We start from the raw sequence: 23,049 nt of genomic DNA on the forward strand, positions 1-23,049 counted from the left end.
TCTATACTTTAGGCTGTCTGCCTATGCCCTAAAAATTTTACCTGTACTTTCTTTAAAAAATAAAGTTGATTAAGAACTTTTGTGCATCAGAGGGCACTATCAAGAGAATGAAAAGGCAGCCCACAGAATGGGAGAAGATATTTGCATAGCGTATACCTGATAAAGGATTAATATCCAGAATATATGGGGAACTCCTATGACTCAACAGCGAAAAAACAAACAACTCGATTTAAAAATGGGCCAAGGACTTGAGTAGACATTTCTCCAAAGGAGATAAACAAATGGCCAATAAGCACATGAAAAGATGCTCAACATCACTAATCTTTAGGGAAATGCAAATCAAAACCACAATGAGATACCTCTTCACACCTGTCAGGATGGCTGTTATCAAAAAAGTGGAAAATAACAAATGTTGCAGAAGATGAGGAGAAATTGGAACCCTTGTGCATTACTGGTGGGAATGCAAAATGGTGCAGCCTCTGTGGAAAACCGCTTGGCAGTTCCTCAGAAAGCTAAATACAGAATCACCATACGATCCAGCAATCCCACTTCTAGGTTATAAACCCAAAAGAACTGAAAGCAGGGGCTCATACAGATACTTGTACACAGTGTTCCTATCCACACATCCTATCAGTGTTTGTATCATATTATTCACAATAGTCAGAAGGTGGAAACAACCCAAATGTCCATCAACAGATAAACAAAACATAGTACATATGTACAGTGGAATCATATTCAGCCTTTGAAAGGAATGAAATTCTGACATGAGCTGCCACATGGATGAACCTTGAAAATACCATGCTAAGTGAAATCGGCCAGACACAAAAGGACAATTATTGTATGATTCTGCTTATGTGAGGTACCTGCAATAGGCAAATTCATAGAGACAGAAAGTAGATTAGAGGTTCCTGGGGGTTGGGGAGAAGGGGGAGTTAGGGTTTAATGAGTACAGAGTTTCTGTTTGGGATGCTGAAAAAATTTGGACATGGGTAATGGTGGTGTTGCAGAACAATATAAACGTACTTAATGCCACTGAAGTGTACACTTAAAAATGGATAAAATGGGGCTTCCCTGGTGGCGCAGTGGTTGAGAGTCCGCCTGCCGATGCAGGGGACACGGGTTCGTGCCCCGGTCCGGGAAGATCCCACATGCCGCGGAGCGGCTGGGCCCGTGAGCCATGGCCGCTGAGCCTGCGCGTCCGGAGCCTGTGCTCCGCAACGGGAGAGGCCACAACAGTGAGAGGCCCGCGCACCGCAAAAAAAAAAAAACAAACAAAAAGATAAAATGGTGAATTTCATGTTATGTATATTTTACTGTAATTTAAAAAAGCTAATAAAATTGATTTTTATCTTTTTGGATTATAATAGCAATGCAGGTTTGTGCTAGAAAAATTGGGGGAAAAGCAGAAAAAGAAGAAAAAAAATCACCTATAATCCCATCACTCAAAATACAGAAATCTTTAATGTTTTCATTTGACCGTATTTACTTTTAACTACTCTCCTCTTGTCAGTAAAATGACGCTCACTTTCTACCACTTCCTGTGTAGGTAGTACAGTAGCGCCTACTTATTCCCCCGTGAAATTTTGGTGCCTTAAACAATCCCCAAACAGAAAAGAAATAGTAGTGAAAGAAGCAGCCGCCGTGGCAGGTGTCATGTCTCAAAGCTGTTGAGCACATCATGGGGACTTAATAGGGTCAGCAGGTCTGGCTTCCAGCTGCAGTTCTATGAAAAGTGTATGCAAGGACTTTAAGGTCTTTGGTCTTTCTCATGCTACACACTGAGCCCTGGAGCACAATCACATCTAGCCATGAATTCAAGTCCCTCTTAGACAGAGTGTGACTCTTGCTTTAAGAGAAGGTGAGGGCTCTTAACTCTTGCAGTCCACTGGCTGCCTCAGGCCCTTCCGAAAGGAGCTCTGGTCATAGCCCAGAGGGAGAGAAAGATGCTGAGGCACAGCTACGGGCCCGCCTCGGCCTGCTTGCCCGATGGCCACTTCACTTACAGCCTGCAGGTGGCTGCTGTCAGGTTGAGGTGTTGACAAGAAAGCAGGGCCGAGCCTTTGACCTGGCCAGCGGCTGTGGCTTCTCCAGTCGATGCCAGTATGTTCCAGGAAACTCTTGCAGGGTCAGGCCTGGATTGCTCCCTCAGAGGGGCCTCCAACGGTCAGAGGAAGGAGGAAGAGCCTCAGTGGTTCAGCGAGGGACGGGATGGCTGATAGAGAAAGCTCTGAAGCCTTTCACTGGGCTTGGCCTTGAATTCTTGCAAGAGACTTATTTGCTTTCCTGCTTGAAAATGGGATAGTGTTTAAATACGGGATGAAAAGTACAGTGGAGGGAGTGGACTTGAAGTGGTAAGAAATCTTGCAATTGGCTCATCCTCTGCCTATATATATTTAAAGCAAAGAAGCAATGATTCTGTTTGTCCAGAATTATCTTGATTGTGAAATATGTAAGCAGTGGCGGTGAAATAATCACACTCCTTAAACACAGCGGAATTCCACAAGCAAACAAGCGCTGTCCTTTGAACAGTCACCACCACAGGAGACTACACAATTATTCCCTAATGTCATTGCTCAAAACACAGGGAATTTCCCTCAGAATGAGTTTATGAGTCGTGTGAGATGATCCGGGCCTTTACTGTATGGTCGCATCTCGTGTATTTTGTTTTATCACCTTTTTAAAAAATATATCATTAGGTGAGAGTCCGCATTTTGGTAATAAAGGAGAACCGTCATTTAAAAAAAAAATCTGACTTCTAGTGGTTTGTGTTCCTCCAAGTCTATAATTACGTCATTGTTGCCACCTGACCCCCTTTTTTTTCTGGTTGATATAGGTCCAGTCATTTTAAGCTAAAGTGTTCTCTTTCTTGGGCTGGAACTTCGCACAGCCTATTGAAATCCCTAGAATTTTTAAACACCTTGTGTGAGAACTTGAATAAGGATTTACTCTTGATTTTTGGAGTGGTATGTCATACACATAGCAGGTGCTCAAGAAATATTTGTTGGTAGATGGGCTTGGAAATCAAAGGCAGTTGTGAACACTGGTCCCAAATTCTTTGTACCCTGAAGTTTCTCGAACCCTGTAACTATCAAAAATCAACAGTATGAATCCAATTTAGAAGGAGGCAAAAATTGAAAAGAGATCGAGAAACATCAAAATGGTCACTAACAGTGATCCTTTCTGGATGATGAGATTCTAAGGAACTTTCATTTTCTTTTTTACATTTTTAGATTAAAGATTATTCAGTGAACATGTATTGCTTTATAACGACACAAAACCAGTAAGTCCTATATAAAAATAATGTAGTCTGTTGGTATGAAGTTAGTAAGGCAGTAGATCTTGGCCTCTCTTGGGTCACACACTCCTTTGAGGTTCTGGAAAGCTCTGGATCCTTTTCCCGTAAAGGTGTACATAGAACATTTTCCATATAATTTCAGACTTTCACAGATCCCACGTAGCCCATCCAGGGATCACTTAGGACCCCAGATTAGGAACCAAATTAGGAGTGGAGAAAGTGGCACCCAGAAAGGAGTTGAGCGCCAAATAAATGTGGCAGGATGCAGGGTTATGTGAAATTTGTTAACGTCAGCGCGGGGACATCGGATTCAGTAGAACAGCCCTTGCAGCAAGCTATGCAGGTCAACCAGGACGCCATTGTAAGAGAGGGGATTTTCCATTCGTGAAACCTCAAGTGTCCTGTTCTCTTGCAGGGCGTGGGGAGCTGACAAGGAGTAAGTAAAAGCCTTGAGGGTGGGACTGAGAGCCCAACTGGGCCTAGGATTTGTATCCCCGTAAATGAAGGCCTTGAGCACTCAGTCAGGCTCTTCTCCTGCAGCAGCAAAGACGGGCAAGCAGGGGGCTTGATCTAGGGCTGGGGAGTGGCCACGGATGTGGTTCCGAATGACAAGGGACTAGTGACCGGGCTATCGGCCACGGGGTCCAGGTTGAAATGAAAATGTACACAAGACAGGAATGCGCTGTAACATGGAGAGAATGGGCAAGGGTGGTGTTAGCCTAGTTGGGGATTGTCTTGGGGAGAAGGTGTGGAGATTCTTTTCTGGGAAAGACATAGTTTTGCCATCATGACAGTGGTTCAGCCACATAATATAGGTAGAGGCTTGTAGAGGCAGCGTTGTTCTAAGTCTGAGGTCTTGCAGTGGCACTGCACCGGATGAGGAACGTTGCAAAACGGGGATGCTTAGATAAGGGTGTGGGGAGCGCTTCTCGCCAGAGCTTCTGCGCATGTGTGGCAGGATGCATTTTGGATAACTTTTAGGGAAGGAAGCCAGAAAACATACCCTGGGCACATTCAGCACACAGTAAGTGTGAGCTCAAGGGAGGGGAGGGGTGGGGAGAGAGAGGTTGTTCAGGAGGAAGTTTGGCAATGGGAGAACTGTTACCAGCGCAAAATGAGTTTTGCTGGAGTCATCAACTTTCTCTCAAGTTTAATTCAAATGCCCAGCCAACACGATTTTCTACCTCCTGACACTTTACATTTCTTCATGTAGGTGTGCCTGGTTCTATGAAAACTTCGTATATGATGTTGTGAATTTACCAAAAGAGAAATGAATGAGTGATGATTCACATTGTTAAAGTGTCCTTTGGACAGCTACCCAAATGTGTGTATTTCAGTGAGCGTTTTGTAGTTGGTGATCATCTTGAAAAATTGGAAGAGGCAGGAAATCTTAATGTTGAGGGTTAGAAAGATAATGACAGGGCAGGGAGATCAGCTCAGCTCGGTGCTTTGTGACCACCTAGAGGGGTGGGATAGGGAGGGTGGGAGGGAGACGCAAGAGGGAGGGGATATGAGGATGTATGTATATGTATAGCTGATTCACTTTGTTATACAGCAGCAACCAGCACACCATTGTAAAGCAGTTATACTCCAATAAAGATGTGAAAGAAAGAAAGAAAGGAAGAAAAAGGAAGAAAGAAAATGACAGTGGATTCAGTTTGCTCATTCAGTCATTCAACATAAAATTTGGGGGTGCTGGGGATAGAGCCGTGAATAAGACAAAGGCTCTTGAATCACAGAGCTTTCATTCTAGTGAGGGGAGAGGCAGAAAAGGAAATGGGCTCCTCAGCTCTTCATCATGGGACTAGGATGGGGAAGGAAGTTCAGGCATTAGCTCTGGGTTTGAGGAGGTGGGTAGCAGTGGGTAGGAGGGAGTGGCCATTTGCACCTAGAAAGATGGGCAGCTTCACGGAGTCTTGCAGTGAGGCTGGGGGAAGAACTGGCAGAGGAACAGCAAAGGTGGGGTAACGGGGCCCATTAGGAGATCTGCCCACGGGGGTTGGAGGGCCTGGGCCGGAGGCTGGGGGTGGAGGCCAGATCTTATAAGCCTTGCTAAACGGTTCAAGCTTTTTTCTGCAGGCTATGTTTTTAATTTTAATTAAGAAAATTTATTATTATATTAGTATATTATGCATTCTCCAGGAGAATGTAGTGACTTTCCCATTTTTACCCCAACATTTTTCTCTGCTTCACAAATCACCAACTCTGCAGGCTATGTTGAACCATTAAAGGGGTTTAAACAAAGGAATACTGTGATCCAACTTACGTTGCATCGAAAATTTAACCATTCTGAATCAAATTAGCCATTGAAAAGGTGTTGGAAACAAATTAAGTGCAGATTGGCAGTTGATCTTTTCAAAATGAAATGTTCAGGCGAATTTAATCTCTGTCACAAGGAAGATGCAAGCAAGTATTTCTCTTTATTTCTCTGTTAAAGAAAAGCTCTTCACAGAAACAGAGCCCTCACTTTATTTTCCTCAGTAGTTTCGTATGCAACTCTAATGAGTAGTTTTCCATAATTCAGTGTATTGCTCCTGGAAAATGTAGACAATGGGACAGATTTTCAGCCTATGCTGTCATTTTATGGATTAATTTCCATTAGCGCTGACCTTCTGGCTTGCAGTGCATAAATATGAGTAAAACATCTGTTCATGTCATTCCCCTGCTTAAAAACCTCTCTGCTGGCTCCCCATCGCCTACACTAGGAAACAGTCCAATCTCATGGCCTCGGCATCTGTGGTTCTCCGTAAACGTGCCTTTCCAGCTCTTCCCGGCCATTTCTCCTTATTCTGTGCGTCCCCAGACTCCTTGAACACATGCTTTTCATCCTCGTCTATTACTTCCGCTCTCATCTTTGCCTGCAGTGCCTTTCTTCACCTTGCCTGCCATGGGCGTTTTTATTCAGTCCTTCAAGGCTCAGCGCACATGCTACCTCCTCTCTGAGCTTCCTTCGCCCGTGGAATTAATCTGCATCCCCACAGCACTCTCTGTGTCTCCTGTCCCAGCTCGTATTCCATCGTGTATTTTTATCCCATCGTGTATTTTTTTTTTTTGGCTGCGCCGCATGGCATCTTAGTTCCCCGACCAGAGATGAATCCGCGCCCCCTGCAGTGGAAGCTCGGAGCTTTAATCACTGGACCACCAGGGAAGTCCCTATCCCATCGTATTTTAACTCTCTGTTGAGGGCGTCTGTCTTCCCTTCAAGCTCATGAGTTCCTGAAGGGCAGCACCCACATCTTGCCCACGTTTGTTTTCTCAGCTTTGTAGCCCACTGCCTCTGGCACATGGTTGATGCTCAGTGACAGTCAGAACTAAGCTGTGTGTTTTGTGTTTCTGTGTAAGAGCTCCAGAAGAGCCCTCAGGGAGCTACAGGGCAGCAAGCCTCACTTTTGTTCCAGGCCTGCCAGTGGAATCTCTGGCTACAGCCTAGCTACAGTGTAGGATCCCCACACATTGACACCTAACCATTCTGCTGAGGGGCCTGGTGGTTGCTGTACGGGGAACTCTTCTTCCTAAATAGTGGAGGGGTTTTTTAGGTATAAGGAAGTGAAACTGGATAGGTTATTTTTTTCCCCTAGCTTTCTTAATAGCTTTGTTGAGATGTAATTTGCATACCATACAACGCACCCATTTAAAGTGTCTGTGTCAGTGGTTTTTAATATAGTCACAGATATGCGCAACCATCACATCGATTTTATAACATTTTAATCACCTCAAGGATATTAACTTAAGAACTTCAAAGAACCTTTCACAGGGGTCAGCCCCTAAGACTCTCCTATCAGGTGGTATCTCTGATGATACAGGTTTGTCATAGGGAGGGAATTGGCTTAAAGAAGGAAACAAAGGTGATATACAGGCATTTTTTAAAGAAGAAGTTGTGTAGAAAAGCTGAATAGCCAAGGGATGGTTAAGCAAGGGATGCTGGTCTGATTTAACACCCTTTCCTAAGAGTTGAGAGAGGCCAAGCTCTAGGAGCTGTACCCCAGTGAGACCCCATGAGGCTGGATAATGTGGACAGGAAGTGAGAGATGAGTTTCTGGATGGACAAGAGCTGGGGAGATAATTGAAACTTATTACTAGGAGAGTAGGTTTTGAGCTTGATTATGCTACGCTAGAGCAACATGGGAGTGATTGTAGACTGAACGCTGAGAACAGTCTGCCCAGGATGCGTTAGGGCTGGAAGGACAGTAAAACATGCAGCATGACCAGGAAGATCATCTGTAGATTCCTGCCTCAAGTCACCAAAAGGCAGAGCCTACTGGAAGAAGGTCTGCCTGTTTAATCACAAGTGGGTAGATAGGATAAACATGGCTCAGGTCACCATATACTGGAATATTATACCAAGACATAGGGCATCTCCTGATATTTTAAAGAGGTAAACTTAAGAAAAATTAAAGGACCTCTCTATTTATTTCAAATAGCTTTTAGAATGTATTATCTCATGAAGTGGTATACACTGAAAATACTGGTAAGGTTCAAAAAAGGCAGAGAGAATTTCAATTAATGGATAGATCCAATATGACCAATTATGGAAAATGAAAATATTTGTAGAAAAGTGCGTTTTTGCCCCTGTCAAGGTTGGTTTTCAAAATGGGGCCCATCGATTTTCTTTACTCCATTGTCAGGAGCAGATTAATGGGATGGATAGACCAGTGGTTGGATCCAGTATGGAAAATGATGTGTGGCTGGCTGATTTATAGATTACGGAGCTTTTGTAACGAAATAGGCTTGTCCTGCTGTTTTCAGATGACACAAACAGGACCTTTGGGTTTTTATGTTTTCATGGAATGTTAGTAATCTAGCTGGCTAAATCCACATACCTATAGAACATCAGTGCACTTTACATTTTGTTCTGCTTAAGAATGCAAGGTATGTTATGGTTCTGTTTGTCACACTCAGGAAAAAGTCAAGATTTCTTTTCTGTCATTACTGGAGTGGGAACGAAGATCCAAGGCAGGTTATAAATTAGTTGATGGGCACACAGTCTAATTTCTCCTTGCTTGAATGAATTGTCTAATAATTTTGTATGTCTATGTGAACTTGTTAAATTCTTTAATTTGTTAGAAAGAAAGCTGTTATGTGTAACCAAGGTGCATTTTCTTTCTTTCTGTCAATAATGGCTTGCTAAAGAATAGAAACAGTGTTCTTTCAAAAAGCTACTTTGCCATACTCTCAATTTATTCAATCCTTTCTTTTCATTTTTACCTCTTTTTGTCTTATCTTTTTTTTTTTTGCGGTACACGGGCCTCTCACTGTTGTGGCCTCTCCCGTTGCGGAGCACAGGCTCCGGACGCGCAGGGCTCAGCGACCATGGCTCACGGGCCCAGCCGCTCCGCGGCATGTAGGATCCTCCCGGACCGGGGCACGAACCCGTGTCCCCTGCATCGGCAGGCGGACTCTCAACCACTGCGCCACCAGGGAAGCCCTTGTCTTATCTTTGAGTCATTTAAATACTAGCAGAAAGTGGACACAAAACGTAAGGAGTGATTGAATTCAAATCAATTTTCCTACCTGTCAGCCAGCATATTGAGTAAACATAATTATCAGTTAAAGTGAAGTTTGGGGGTATGGAGTTCATCGAAATTCTATTTATTCATTTGTAGATAATCTAGATTATTTGCGTAATATTTGAGTTGGCTGTAATGAAAAACACTTGTTAACCGAGTTTGATTTAATCATATAGTACATATGAGACTTGTTTATTTTGTGATTTAAAAAAATAATATAAATTCTTTGTAGGTTTTTAAAAATAGTTCTTGAGTTTATATAAATAGCCGAATAGACTTAGAAAAGGGAAGTAATTTGGCATTTAAAAAGAATTCCTCCCTATGTGAAAACTCTAAACAAGGAAAGAAATGAGTTTTCTTTTTCCTCAGTTAGATTTAAATACCTTTAGAACCTCATTTTGCTGATTTCTTGGAATCAGAAATTAAATTCAAGCTGGGATCTGAAAATGAATTCTGAAAGCCTTAGCTAATCAATGACTTGTCCCTCTCTCCTTGTGTGCTGCCGTTTTAGCTTGGAAGGCATACATACATGTAGGATCAGTCTCTCTCTATTATTCAGCCGGTTATCCCTCATGCACCACAAAAGCTTCTGGCTTTGTAGTTCTCACGGCTGTCTTCTAGGTTCTCTCTGTGGAGGATACCGAGGTGAATTAGACACGGTCCCTTGACAGTATCTTACTGTTGTTTTTTGGTAATCTGATTCTTACCCACTTGAAGTCAAATCTGCCAACTCCTTTCCCCAAAGTAGAAGACCTAAGGTGCTAATCCCTACTCATTGATGGCAAATGCTAAATTGGAAGCAACAGCTAAGAAATGTAAAACTCCTTATCCAATTACATTACAAGCTCTGCAAGGCACTCATGCTCAGCATCATCAGGGCGATGAGAAGGCAAGATCTCACTTTGGTAAAAATGATGGTGTAGTTGAAGTAAGTGCTAGCAAATCCTAAAATGTCAAGTCCATCCAAGGAAATTAAACATGGTAGGAGTGAGGGTGGGGAAATGTTTTGGTTTTGTTTAGGTGTTATGGTTAGGGGTACTGGCTCTGGAGTCCATCAGATATAGATTTGAATCCCAGCTCCACTAATGTGTGACATTGGACCTGCCTGAGCCTCAGTTTCCTTGTCTGAAAATGGGCACAGTAAAAGAACCTCCCTTGCAGGGTTTTTGAAGGAATTAAGTGAGATAATAGAAAATGCTTAGCTTGGTGTATATTAATACTCAGTGGAAAGGTCAGCGAATGTACAAGGCACTGTTTCCCCCTCCAGGTGTTTACAATCCCGCTAAGGAGACGAATATGCAAAGTACCCACAATGCAATTACAGCTGCATGTGAGCAAATGCCGCAGTGGTTGGGAAGGACATTATGAGCTGTGGGTGAGAGAGGTTGGAGGTTGGGCTGTCACAGGAATGATGTGAGAGCCAAGGTGTAAATTAGGAATAAGCATGACCCCGTGGTCTCATGAAAAGTATGATTTTCCCTTTAGCTCTTAGCTTTAAGAAAGGTCAGTGTCTTGAATGTGATTTGTATGTGCGTTTTTGTGCCAACATTTGTCCTGAAAAACAACCTTTATTAAAATGTGTTTGTGTCGGGCTTCCCTGGTGGCGCAGTGGTTAAGAACCTCCTGCTGACGCAGGGGACACAGGTTCGAGCCCTGGTCTGGGAAGATCCCACATGCCGCGGAGCCACTAAGCCCGTGTGCCACAACTACTGAGCCTGTGCTCTAGAGCCTGCGAGCCACAGCTACTGAGCCCGTGCACCTAGAGCCCGTGCTCTGCAACAAGACAAGCCACCGCGATGAGAAGCCTGCGCACTGCAACGAAGAGCAGCCCCCGCTCGCCACAACTAGAGAAAGCCCGCGTGCAGCAACGAAGGCCCAACACAGCCAAAAATAAAAATAAATAATTTTATAAAATAAAATAAAATATGTTCGTGTCTATTTTGCCAAGTCGGTTATACTGACTGAAAAGATGGCCTTCCCTCCCCTAGCATCATCATCAGATTATATTAATTCAAAGCTTCTTCGGTACTTGAGTTCCTTTTGGGAAAGAGGGAAAGAAATGAGCTGGTGAAAGGTAATCATACGATTGAGGAAAGACAAGGTCATAACAAAGTGAAATATTCTTGACATGAAACTTATGAAAAAGTTCCTTACAGTTACGGTTCCTGTGTTGCCATGCTGTGTAGGGTCCCCCTCTAGAAATCTCTAGTCTGCAGTGGTGACGTTTCTCGTTTCTTACAGAATTTATCAACTAAAGTAGAAGACAAGATGAAATGATCCGAGACCACATATACCCATACAGGGAAATTCTTCTGATATAAATGTGAATAGATGGGCTTGCACACTTTAATGTGCAAGAACACTTGTGCAGTCGCTTTGTTGGAAGAAGATGTGGTATCAGAGGGTCTGACAGATGCATGGAAGCCAAGTGGTGCTTCAGGTTATAACAGCCTCTGTGATCAACTTAAACGTCTTGGGTTTATCCGCCTCCCGCTCTAGACCGTGAGCTTCTCAAGGGCTGGCACACAGCCTGGACCTTAGCAGGGACTTGATAAGTGTGCTCTACCACCAAACCCACTTTCTTTTCTTCGTTGCCGGAAGCAGCATGTCCCCAGTGGCCATTTTGAGCGCAAAGTGTTATTTTGAGATCTCTGGAGAAAGCGCTCCAGACCCTGCTCCAAATGTCTGAAACAAAAGGGGAGCTAAATCCCTTAGGGGGCTCTGGAGACATTCCCAAGGGAGGGAGGTGGGGGAAGGATGGGAAGGAGAGACTTGCGGAGTAACCCCCTCTTTTTGAGTCTGTTCCTTCTTTTCTAAGATGGTTGTCATTTTCAATAAGATTATGTTCAGATGCCATTGAAACAGTCTGATCACAATACTGCAAAAATCAGCTTCTAACTTTTGGGCTAAATCATTCTCCTTCATAAACCAGTCGTTGCCGTGTTCCGTCTGGCACCAAAACTTAATGTGGAGAAGCGGGCGGCAGTGGGAGATTTTTGAACTGGCTCCGTGCCCCACTGCTAAGCCTTCTGCCTGCTCTGCTCTCCCTCCCAGTGTGATACAGAAGGGATTCTGTGAAGCCAGTGTTCACTTCAGACTTGCAGAAGAGACATTCTTAGAATTCTTAAGAACTAGTTTCTAAAAGTCGAAAATTTACCAGCAAACGAGTGACCTTTGGTGTAATATCTAAGCAAAAGTAACCCAGGCTGGGGCCTCCCTGGTGGCGCGGTGGTTGAGAGTCTGCCTGCCAATGCAGGGGACACGGGTTCGAGCCCTGGTCTGGGGAGATCCCACGTGCCGTGGAGCAACTAACCCCGTGAGCCACAATTACTGAGCCTGCACGTCTGGAGCCTGTGCTCCGCGACAAGAGAAGCCGCGGCGATAGTGAGAGGCCCGCACACCTCGCTGAGGAGTGGCTCCCACTTGACGCAACTAGAGAAAGCCCTCGCACAGAAGAAACAAAGAGCCAACACAGCCATAAATTAATTAATTAATTAATTTTAAAAAAAAAGGCAAAATTCCTTAAAAAAAAAAAGTAACCCAGGCTGATTTTGCACTGTTGACACGGAAATATTACGCGATTATGATTGCTTTTTAAAAATGCAATTGAAATGATACGGTTAAGTTTCTAATGCGAGCATAAACCGGCTTACTAGTAATGTGCGCTTGTAAACACGAGTGGCTGGAGGGTTGACTGTATACCTGCATATACATATTTACATATCATTTTAGGGTCGCAAGCTTGGTTTTACATTTATACATACATAGTTAAGATGATGAAAGATCAGTCATCCTGTACAGTGGATGTACAGGGACCACCACAAAATCATAAAGTCTTAAAGTGTTTGATGCTGTTAGTGACTCCCGGTAAGAATCCATTGCATCCTCTCTTTGTACCAAGAAGCAGACTGTAACCGAATCTGTACTGATGAGTTCCCTTTTTCAGTCTCTGTCCTTTCACTCTATGTTAGACATCAGAAAGTTATCTCCATTTGCGGAATTGTGCATTTCTTCACAATTTGAGGGTATACACGTGGAAGTCTATTTAGATTTGGTCCGAGTGGCCTGAGTCTGGAAGAGTGTACTGTGTCCTGAACCATGGCACAAAGGTTGACATTTAAAACTTTATTTTTTGGGGATTAGGAAAATATTGACTTATTTTCCTTTGGGGGGTAATATAAAGCTTACTGTTTCAATAAATGTATTTCAATGAAAGAGAGATTTGATTTGAAGAAAAATATGAAGTATATGATAGTGCAGAAGTTGTGGCAGAAATCTTGAAGATTGTACCATGAGTAAGTCGAGTTCGGGAGACACTTAAGAACAGAAAAAGGCTCAGTAGTTGGAAGACTTGGATTTGAATCCTGATTCTACCGCTAGATGTAGATAGCTGATCCTAAGCTCCGAGCCAGTTTCTTCATGTACGAAGTTGAAATGATAGTATTATCCTTGTCTATTTGATGCGTTTTGGTTAAGAAACGGGTAGAACATATATTGAAAGTGTTTTCTTAAAGGCTGCAGAGTCATCTTGGAGTGAAACAACCACCAAAACCCTAATAATATGAGCAGCAAGTTATTTCAAGAGAGCTCAGGAATCAGTGAATGAGAACTTTCAAAGGCAAACCTTTTTTTCTTTTCCCCCTGCGTGGTGAAAACTGAGTAGGTTCCAAATTTAGGCTGACGGTTTTCCTGTCACTACTTAGGAAGAGAAGACTGAAACATATGCTCGCTTCTCTCCAGATTATATAAATGCTTTTGCCTTTTACTTAACGCTGCTACAGAACTTATAGAAGGACGCAGTGGGACCTTGCTATTATTTGGGTGTTTATGAACTACTGATTATTATTATTTTTTTAAATAAATTTATTTTTGGCTGCATTGGGTCTTCGTTGCTGTGCGTGGGCTTTCTCTAGTTGCGGCGAGCGGGGCCTACTCTTCGTTGCGGTGCGCGTGCTTCTCATCGCGGTGGCTTCTCTTGTTGCGGAGCACAGGCTCTAGGCACGTGGGCTCAGTAGTTGTGGCTCGCGGGCTGTAGAGCGCAGGCTCAGTAGCTGTGGCTCGTGGGCTTAGTTGTTCCGTGGCATGTGGGATCTTCCCGCACCAGGGCTCGAACCCGTGTCTCCTGTATTGCCAGGCGGATTCTTAACCACTGTGCCACCAGGGAAGTCCTAAACTACTGATTATTATAACACAGTTTTCTTGCGTTAGGAAGAAGCACCTTTTCAGGCCAATCAGTGCACGAACTGGCAGGAGGGCAGTGCCCAAACCTGAGAGAAAGACCCTTTTTGTGTGTGATGGAAGCTTTATTTCGGGTAACCCTGTAAGTCTGATAATCAAATCATAAATCCGAATAGGAAAGTTAGATAAGGGTTATGTTCTAGACCGCCGGGCAGAGCTGCCATTAAGTCATGGTCATTCCAAAAGTCAAAGGTTTCCCTTGTCTCTGATGCCAACAGAGTTACAGCTGAATCCTACTGACAGCTCGAATTGTGCTTTTAATTCCGGGGAGAGGGCTGGAGAAACAAATGGGGATTGGAGGCAGCTGGGGGATGGGAGGGGGCCCTTAATCCTTCTCTTTTTCTTTTTGTAAAAATGAAGCCTGATTCACAGGCCTAGATCTTCTAGGGGAAGATTTGTGGGACCCAGAATAGCCACCCCAGCTTCTTCTGCAGTTGAGCTACCCCTGACAAAGGAGTAGGAGTGAAGACCGAGAATGCTTAGTTGAATCAGTTTTCTATGAAAAATGAAACCTCGTTTTCTGTAACATGAATATGTGGCCTTTGAAACACAGGGAGAGCTGGAAGTTTCATTTTTAGAAGGCATATACTGTACATTTCAACAAGTGATTCATTTTGACGTATCCTTTAGCATAGTAATTTGACAACTAGGTTAGAAAGCTGAAGGAGGATTTTCTTTTTCAAAGTTACTTGGAGCAGGTGCCTGTGAAATTATTGTGCAGAGAAGATTAACAGATGCTAATTCAACAGGTTAAACAATGAAATTGGAGGACTGTTTTTGCAATCTGTATTGGGAAGATAGTTGGCACCGAAAGCAAAACTTTGAAATTCAGTTTCTAAGGCTTGCCTTTTTTTTTTTTTAAATCGGGGTAGTTGTTTTACAGCGTTGTTAGTTTCTACTGTACAGCAAAGTGAAGTAGAGTTCCCTGTGCTATACAGCAGGTTCTCATTAGTTATCTGTTTTATACGTAGTAGTGTGTATGTGTCAGTCCCAATCTCCCAGGCTTGCCTTCTTAGATGGGGCTTTATTCACTTAACTTCTCTGAGAAATTGATCACAGACTCTAAGTGTTAGGGCTCAAGCTCCAGTCACAGTGTCCTTTCACTTGGGTCCACGAAACATGGTAGATATGGGACAAGGGGGTCAAATGTTCCTATCAGAAAAATCTCTGAGTTCACAAAATAGAGGAGTTTTTTTTCTTTTATTTCAACTTGTTTTGCATGGGTATCCGTAGACGTGATAGGGATGATCTGCTTCATTTGATCTCATGGGTCAATAAATCCAAATTTAAGACTTGAAATGAAATATATCTTTGTTAGGATCTTTTTCCCCCAGATTTATTGAGATATAATTGAAAAATGAAAGTGTATATTTAGAACGTACAGCGATTTAATATACGTATACCTTGGGAAATGATTACCACGATCGGAATTAATTAACACATCTGTCACCTCACATGGTTACCTTTTTTGTGTGTGTGAGAATGCTTAAGATATACTCTCTTAGCAAATTTCAAGTATGTAATACAGTATTGTTAGCCATAGTCACCGTGCTGTACATTAGATCCTCAGAACTCACTCAACTTATAACTGAAAGTTCGTACCCTTTGACCAACATCTCCCCGTTTTCCCTCACCCCGCTGCCCTTGGCAACCACCATTCTACTTTTTTTTAGATTCTACGTATAAGTGATACCGTACTGTATTTGTCTTTGTCTGGCTTATTTCACTTAGCATAATGCCTTCAAGATTTATTCATGTTGTCGCAAGCAGTGGAATTCCTTCTTCTCTATGACTGAACAGTATTTCATTGTATATATGTACACGTCACGTTTTAAAAATCCATTCCTCTCTTGATGGATACCTAGGCTGTTTCCGTGTTTTGGCTGTGGTAAATAATGCTGCAGTGAACATGGGAGTGCAGATATCTCTTGGAGATAATGATTTCTTTTCCTTCAGGTATGTACCCAGAAGTGGGATTGCTGGATCATATGGTAGTTCTAGTTTTAACTTCTTGGGGCACCTCTATACTGTTTTTGTTAGGATCTTTTAGACTTGTTGAACACTGATTCTCATTCGTTAGAGTGGTTTACTCTCACTAACTAATCTTACAGAGGAAACTCTGTGACGCCCTTCAGATATGGAACTGCGATATAGCTGTGACCATGTATAAAAACGGTTCTCAAAGGATGGTTTGGATACAGCATACTGGAGACTGCCTCAAATACTATGTACACAAATACAAATATAACCCCTATTCCATTATGCTGTTAAGTTTTAATATATCTTAAATTCAAGTTTTCTTTATACAGTTTTCATTATAAAATTATTAAGAAGAATAATTTAAGTAAAACGTTATTACTAGAAATCAATAATATATACCCGCCTGGGTTTACAGTAGTGTGTTGAGACATGGCTCTGGTAGAATCTGAATATCTCCAAGTTCATTCAACACTAATGACTGGTTGTCTACTGAGTGCCAGGTACTGTTCTAGGTGCTAGGGTTATAGTGGTGAACAGATGAAGGGAAATCCCTGCCCTTAAACAGGCAGAGCCGTAAAATAGACAGTGTATCAGATCAGGGTAAATTCAGTGAAGGAATAGATGATAGGAAGGTAGGTGATGGGATCCTATTCCAAGTTCAGTACCTTGAACTTTAGTATCTTGCTGTATTTCTCAGGGGAGGAAAGGCTATATGAGGTGGAAAGAACAGAGCTTTGGAGTCACAGAATCAGGTTTGAATTCCAGCTCTGAAGGTGGGCAAGTTACGTAACCTGTTCTGAGTCCAGGATTTCTTCATCCGTAAAATGGGAACAAAGATTTAATCTATTTCGTAGGGTTATTATGAGTCTTATGCGAAAAAATGTAGAGAAAGCACTTGGCACGGTGCCTGGTATCTAGAAAAGGCTCAGTAAATGCTGTTATCACTCTTATTAAATCAGTCACATCCTGGATTTCTCAGGGTCACTAACCCTGCTCCTTGTAACCTTGGCCTCGGGCTGTGGCCCTACTATCAATGGCCGGGTCACCTGGAAGTCCCACAGGGATCCCCTGACTTTGCCACCTGGAACCTCATCCTTTCATGCCCTGCCCATTGGATCAAGCATCTCCAGTACCCATGCCTGCCCCAGCTATTTGGAAACTTGAGATATCCTTTGGACAGCGTGCCTGGTACCAAGTAGGCACAGGAATGTTGCTACTTTTCTCCCCTTTAGTTACTCAGTGAATAGTGCATACTCAGTAAATATCAACTGACAGGCTTCCATATATGCCACTTTTTGTTTTGCCTTAAATTCAATAAATTGTTGGGAGGATAAGCAGAGTACAGGGCTGTCTCTCCTGAACTCTTGTGTTTAGCAGAGAGATCTGTGTTTGTATGTATGTATTTGGTGTGCGGGTCTAACTATGGAGAATATTTCCCTCATAAAAGTGTCTCCTTTAATTGCTGAGTATCAGTAATCCCTTCTTTGGTGAAATAATGTATCTTTGACACATGACGAGGAGGAACTACTCCCTCGTGAGTTTGACAGTATTAACTTTCTTTTCGTCTCTCATTAAGGAAAAGACCAAAGTTGTTGAGCCCTTGGACTATGAGAATGTTATCACCCAAAGAAAAACCCAGATTTACAGCGACCCCCTCCGAGATCTGCTTATGTTTCCAATGGAAGATATATCTGTGAGTTCACAAGCACTTCTTTAAAGAACAAAACTGCATTTTTCAAGGCCGTTCATAGAGCGAGGATGTTCTTTGTCTTCTAGATCTCGGTGATAAGTCGTCAACGCAGAACGGTGCAGTCCACTGTACCAGAAGATGGTGAGAAGAGGGCCCAGAGTTTGTTTGTCAAAGAGGTAAGAGGCTCAAAGGCCACAGAAGAAAATTCATCATTCATTCATTTTAAATATACTGTATTTAAAATACTCTTTCCTGGGGATATCTGTATGTGTATGGCTGATTCATTTTGTTGTGCAGTGGAGGCTAACACAACACGGTAAAGCAACCGTACTCCAATAAAATTAATTTAAAAATTAAAATAAATAAAATACTCTTTCTTTAGTGTAAATGGAAAATAAAATTACTAGAACTTAACTGACCTACATAACAAGTCTATATGATGGGATATAGAGGATACAATTTAAATACTTTCACAAGTAGCTTGTATTCGTAGTCTTTTTTTTGTTTTTTCTTAAGAAGGCAAAGGACATTGTTTACTTTTATTTATTGATTTATTTATGTGGCTGCGCCGGGTCTTAGTTGCTGGCATGCAGGATCTTTCTTGCGGCATGCGGGATCTGTGGTTGCAGCATGCACGCTCTTAGTTGTGGCATGTGGGATCTAGTTCCCTGACCAGGGATCGAACCCAGGCCCCCTGCATTGGGAGCGCGAAGTCTTAACCACTGGACCACCAGGGAAGTCCTCTTAGTCTTTTTTTTTTTTATTTGAATACTCTTTGGACTTGGAGTCAGAGTGTCCAAGAGAACATGTGAATTGGTATTTATTGCCACCAACTGGTTTAGGAAGACACGGTTAATCCCCAAGGGAAGAGCCCAGTACCAGCATTCCCCAAATGATTTTTAAAAGTCTGTCAGCCTATTACCCGACATAAAAAAAGCAGATATACATGTACTTTTCCTACATTTCAAATTAAAGATTCTTATTTTCTTTCAGTGTATTAAAACTTATAGCACAGATTGGCATGTGGTAAACTACAAGTATGAAGACTTCTCTGGGGACTTTCGAATGTTGCCATGGTAAGTTTAGAATTTAAGGGAAACTTTCAAGAGGAGAGTTATTAAACATTTTACCTTTTTTCAAACCATTTGTGAAGCTTCTCAATTATAACATATAATAAAGCAAAACCTCAAAACACCCAGCATGTCTGGTAAATGTATTTTGGGTAATTGGATATATTTTAGCTTTGCTCATTGACATTTTTTCCAAGATGGACGAGTTCACTTTTTGGCTTTGGTACATCTATATTGACCATAAAATCATCTTTCTTTGATTCTGGATAATGTAGCGAGCATTTTCTAGTGCTGTCAGTGAAGAAGCTAGAAGACATTTGGCTCAGGTTGAAGGCCCCAGACATCTCTCGACAAAAGTACATCTCTTTGAGTTGCGTTGAAGGGCAGCCGTGAGCGCCCCGGCCCAAGATCCAGACTGTCAGGGTTCAAATCTTATTTCTACCACTTCCTAGCTGGATGACCTTGGGCTAGTCACTCAGTCACTTGAACCCTCACTTTTCTCCCCTTTCTCATCCGTAATACTATTAACCTCACAGGATATCGTACGGGAGATGTTTTGGAGAAATAAGACTTGGTGTAGCCTTTTGTAGTTTTCAAGGCACTTTCCCAGACGAGAAAACTGAGTCTTGAAGATGTCCTGTAAAGCTGAGTCCTAAGATGCTCAGTCCAGGGTCATACAGCAAACAGACGGAAGAGCCAGAATGACCTGATGTTGCTTTTAGGCCTGGGAAAGATAAGGTCCCACCACCAGTGACAGCTCTGGCACACATTCCTTGCAATTTCTGCCGTTTGGGCTTAGTTACGTCTTTGCTGCTGGCTGCACGTGTGGGAGTCCTTTTACAAAAGGTAATGCAAGTTTAGTCATAGGGGAGAATCTGACTTCGGAAAGGAGAAAACAATTTCTCCTTCTTATGTCTTGGCGTTTCCGTGGTTGTGAAAGAGAGAAGTCTACTCATCTTGCTTTTTTTTTTTTTTGTCCTGCTTAGTGTCTAAGACAACTCTCTTGTATTTTCAGCAAATCTCTGCGACCGGAAAAGATTCCCAATCATGTATTTGAGATTGATGAGGACTGTGAGAAGGATGAGGTAAAGATGGGGCCAACTGCGCTGGTTTCTTCAAGATCACTTCTGCTGAGAGATTTCCCTGAGAAAAGATGAGGGAAAGAATTGTTTTTGAATGATCCGGGGCCAGCTTTCAAGCTGACGAGTGTCTTTAAAAAAAATTTTTTTTTTAGGGGGCTTCCCTGGTGGCGCAGTGGTTGAGAGTCCGCCTGCCGATGCAGATTTCCAAATGGAGCTTAGGAAAAATCAAGTGAAATGGGCTGTGATGTGTGTATAAAACATGTTTTCCCACCTGTGGGACGCGCTTGTAGAGTTGCTTTTCCCGCACTGGGCATGTGGCATGGTGATTCATCTGGACTGTCCTGCCTGATAGATCCCTCTTGGGACAGATGGCCCGGATGTCTGTGACATTTTGAGGTGCAGTTTGACTGTTTATGTAATGCAGAAAACTCTCCCAGAACACAGTCCATACGATCCAGTAAATACTGAGTGCCTACTGTGTGCACGGCACAGAGCCTTTCATCCTGTAGTTAACAATTTCAAGTTTCATCAGGCATCTTCACGGTGTGGGGGGTGGGGGTAGGGGGAACTTTATGCTTTGGAAAGTGAGGCAGGGCCTAGTTCGTGCCCCCCAACTGTTTGATTAGATGCCAAGCCAGCTGCTGTTTTTACTGATGGTTTTCGCTCTATTTCAGGATTCCTCATCTTTATGTTCTCAGAAGGGCGGTGTGATAAAACAAGGCTGGTTGCATAAAGCCAATGTAAATAGCACCATCACGGTTACCATGAAGGTAAGAAGTAGTTATTATATTATTTCATCATTTTAAGGATATTGCCGTGACTAGCCTGTCTGGAAACAATATTTCTTTTTCAAACTTTCTTACAAGGAGCCCTAGCAAAAAAAAAAAAAAAAAAAATCTTCAGTGAGAGGATTCTCACAAATGTATGGAATTTAAGAACTCATACACCTTTTTAAAGAAATGTAATTATTACCTTCTGAATCAGGATGTTTAAAAAGGAGGCTGTCAGTTGAATGAAGACAATAGCTTTGAAACAAAAAAGGCATCAAAGGTTCCTGTGTGAAAATGAATGTAAATGAGTAGACAAATAGGGTACTCTCTTTCTTTAGCAGATATTAATTAGGTGCTTATTATACGCTGTTCACTGTGGGGAACATATGGCTCGCTAAGATGGGATCCCTGGCCTCCAAAAGCCTCCAGACTAGATAAGAAACATACCAAATTAACTACTATACCAAGCGGTACCTTAGTGCTGTCAGAACTAGAGACTTCTGTAGTCTGGCCAGAATAGCGAGTTTGTGTACGGGGGTTTGTGCGTGGCCTTGAGTGCCTCGGACATGAGGTTGGCTTTTGTTCGGGAGGCTGTGGAGAGCCATTAAAATCCGAAGGTAAAACTAACAAGCTACTTGAAAATTCTGAGCAGAAAACCGAATTATTCTCTGATACCAAATATAACTGTCCTTCCAGATATTCAGTAGAACGTCATGTGGTTTGCCAAGGATGATTCACACTTCCATTAAGTATTAAAGGTCATTCTATCTTTCACACAGCCTGCAAGCAGAAACCATGGTTGTCTACCAAAGGGAGACTCAAATTTTATCTTAATTTAATATTTTGCCTGCTGCTTTCCATTTAGTGGTCATGTCCTGTTCTCACTTTCATTTTCAAGCCCTGAAAATAATGAATCCAAGTGGTAGGATGCTTCCTATGTGTCTCTTGCACCTAAGCCTGGGCCTTGGCACGTGGTGAGGATAAGAAAATCCACTTACTGATGACTTACTGTGTGCCAGGCACCATGCTGAATGTTTCATATTCTGTATCTCTTTTAATCCTCATGGCAGCCCTAAGACACAGGTATTATTATTATTCTTGGTTGACAAATGTGGAAAGTGAGGCACAAAGAAATTCAGTGATTAACCCAAGGTCGTATAGCTTCGAGTTTTCAGAGGTGGGATTTGAACCGGGGGAGGAGGGCTGATGCCTGAGCCTCTGATCTTAATCAGCACACTGTTGATGCTTCCTAGCTGAGTGAGTGAGACTCAGGCGTTTATCGTATTACCTATCAGAGTTATCGGGTTCCGAAGTGCATGTGTGAAGGTGAAAATTCTGGGCAGTTTGTTAGAAAATGCTTCTGTGGTTTTTGACTGCACTCCCTTCCCCTAACCTTCTCAAAATATTAAAATGCTTTACCCGTACTTAAGTTTTAGTTCAACATTAAGTAAGTATAATGTACGGAAATCTGGATTTCTAAAACAAGACGTTAGGAAGTTAATATCTTTACAAAACAATTCACAGGATTCCTTTCAATAGTGAGTTATTCTAATGACTTTAAATTATAATTTGCATTACATATAACTTTTTTAGGAGTTCATATATTGTAAATCAAAATACAGGTGTCTGTAAAAAGTGCATGCTTTAAATTTTCTTTCATAATTTGTGAACTACAGATTGGTTAATATAGTAGGCAGAATAAAGACCCCCATGCAAAGGTGTCCATTCCTAATCCCTGGAATCTGTAAATGTTCCCTTACATGGCAAAGGGGAGTTAAAATCACTAATCAGCTGGTAGGGAGGTTAGCCTGGATTATCCAATGTAATCATCATGGTCCTTTTTTTTTTTTTTTTTGCGGTACGCGGGTCTCTCACTGTTGCGGCCTCTCCCGCTGCGGAGCACAGGCTCCGGACGCGCAGGCTCAGCGGCCGTGGCTCACGGGCCTAGCTGCTCCGCGGCACGTGGGATCTTCCCGGACCGGGGCACGAACCCGTGTCCCCTGCATCGGCAGGCGGACTCTCACCACTGCGGCACCAGGGAAGCCCATCATGGTCCTTTTAAACTGGAAGACGGAAGCAGAAGAGGAGAGTTGGGGAAGGAGATGTGAGGGCAGAAGCAGGGTCAGAGAGAGATGCTGTGTTACTGGCTTTGAAGCTGGAGAAAGGGCCAAGAAATGGAAGCTGGAAAAGGCAAGGAAGTGGATTCTCCCCTAGAGCCTCCGGGAAGGAGCACAGCTCTGCTCTAACCTTGATTTTAGCCCAGTGAGATCCATGTCAGACTTCTAACCTCCGGAACTGTAAGCTAATACATTTATGTTGTTTTCTGCCTCTAAGTTTGCGGTAATTTGTTACAACAGAAATAGAAAAGCAATTCAATCAGTTAGTCAAAGATTGATTGTTTAGCTTTTGTATTGTCT

General features: G+C 42.6%; 1 protein-coding gene across 1 annotated transcript in view; it reads left to right on the forward strand.

Annotated features, from left to right (window-relative positions):
- Positions 1–23,049, forward strand: part of DOCK11 (dedicator of cytokinesis 11) — a 176,312-nt gene that overhangs the window by 30,667 nt on the left and 122,596 nt on the right. The window contains exons 3-7 of the mRNA XM_024750587.1: positions 17,597–17,713; positions 17,797–17,886; positions 18,704–18,786; positions 19,796–19,865; positions 20,537–20,632. Coding sequence (XP_024606355.1) covers positions 17,597–17,713; positions 17,797–17,886; positions 18,704–18,786; positions 19,796–19,865; positions 20,537–20,632 — 456 coding nt within the window. The remainder of the gene's footprint in view (positions 1–17,596; positions 17,714–17,796; positions 17,887–18,703; positions 18,787–19,795; positions 19,866–20,536; positions 20,633–23,049) is intronic.

The sequence above is a fragment of the Neophocaena asiaeorientalis genome, unplaced genomic scaffold (genome assembly GCF_003031525.2).
Source record: "Neophocaena asiaeorientalis asiaeorientalis breed wild unplaced genomic scaffold, Neophocaena_asiaeorientalis_V1.1 scaffold503, whole genome shotgun sequence".
NCBI classification, from domain to species: Eukaryota; Metazoa; Chordata; class Mammalia; order Artiodactyla; family Phocoenidae; genus Neophocaena; species Neophocaena asiaeorientalis.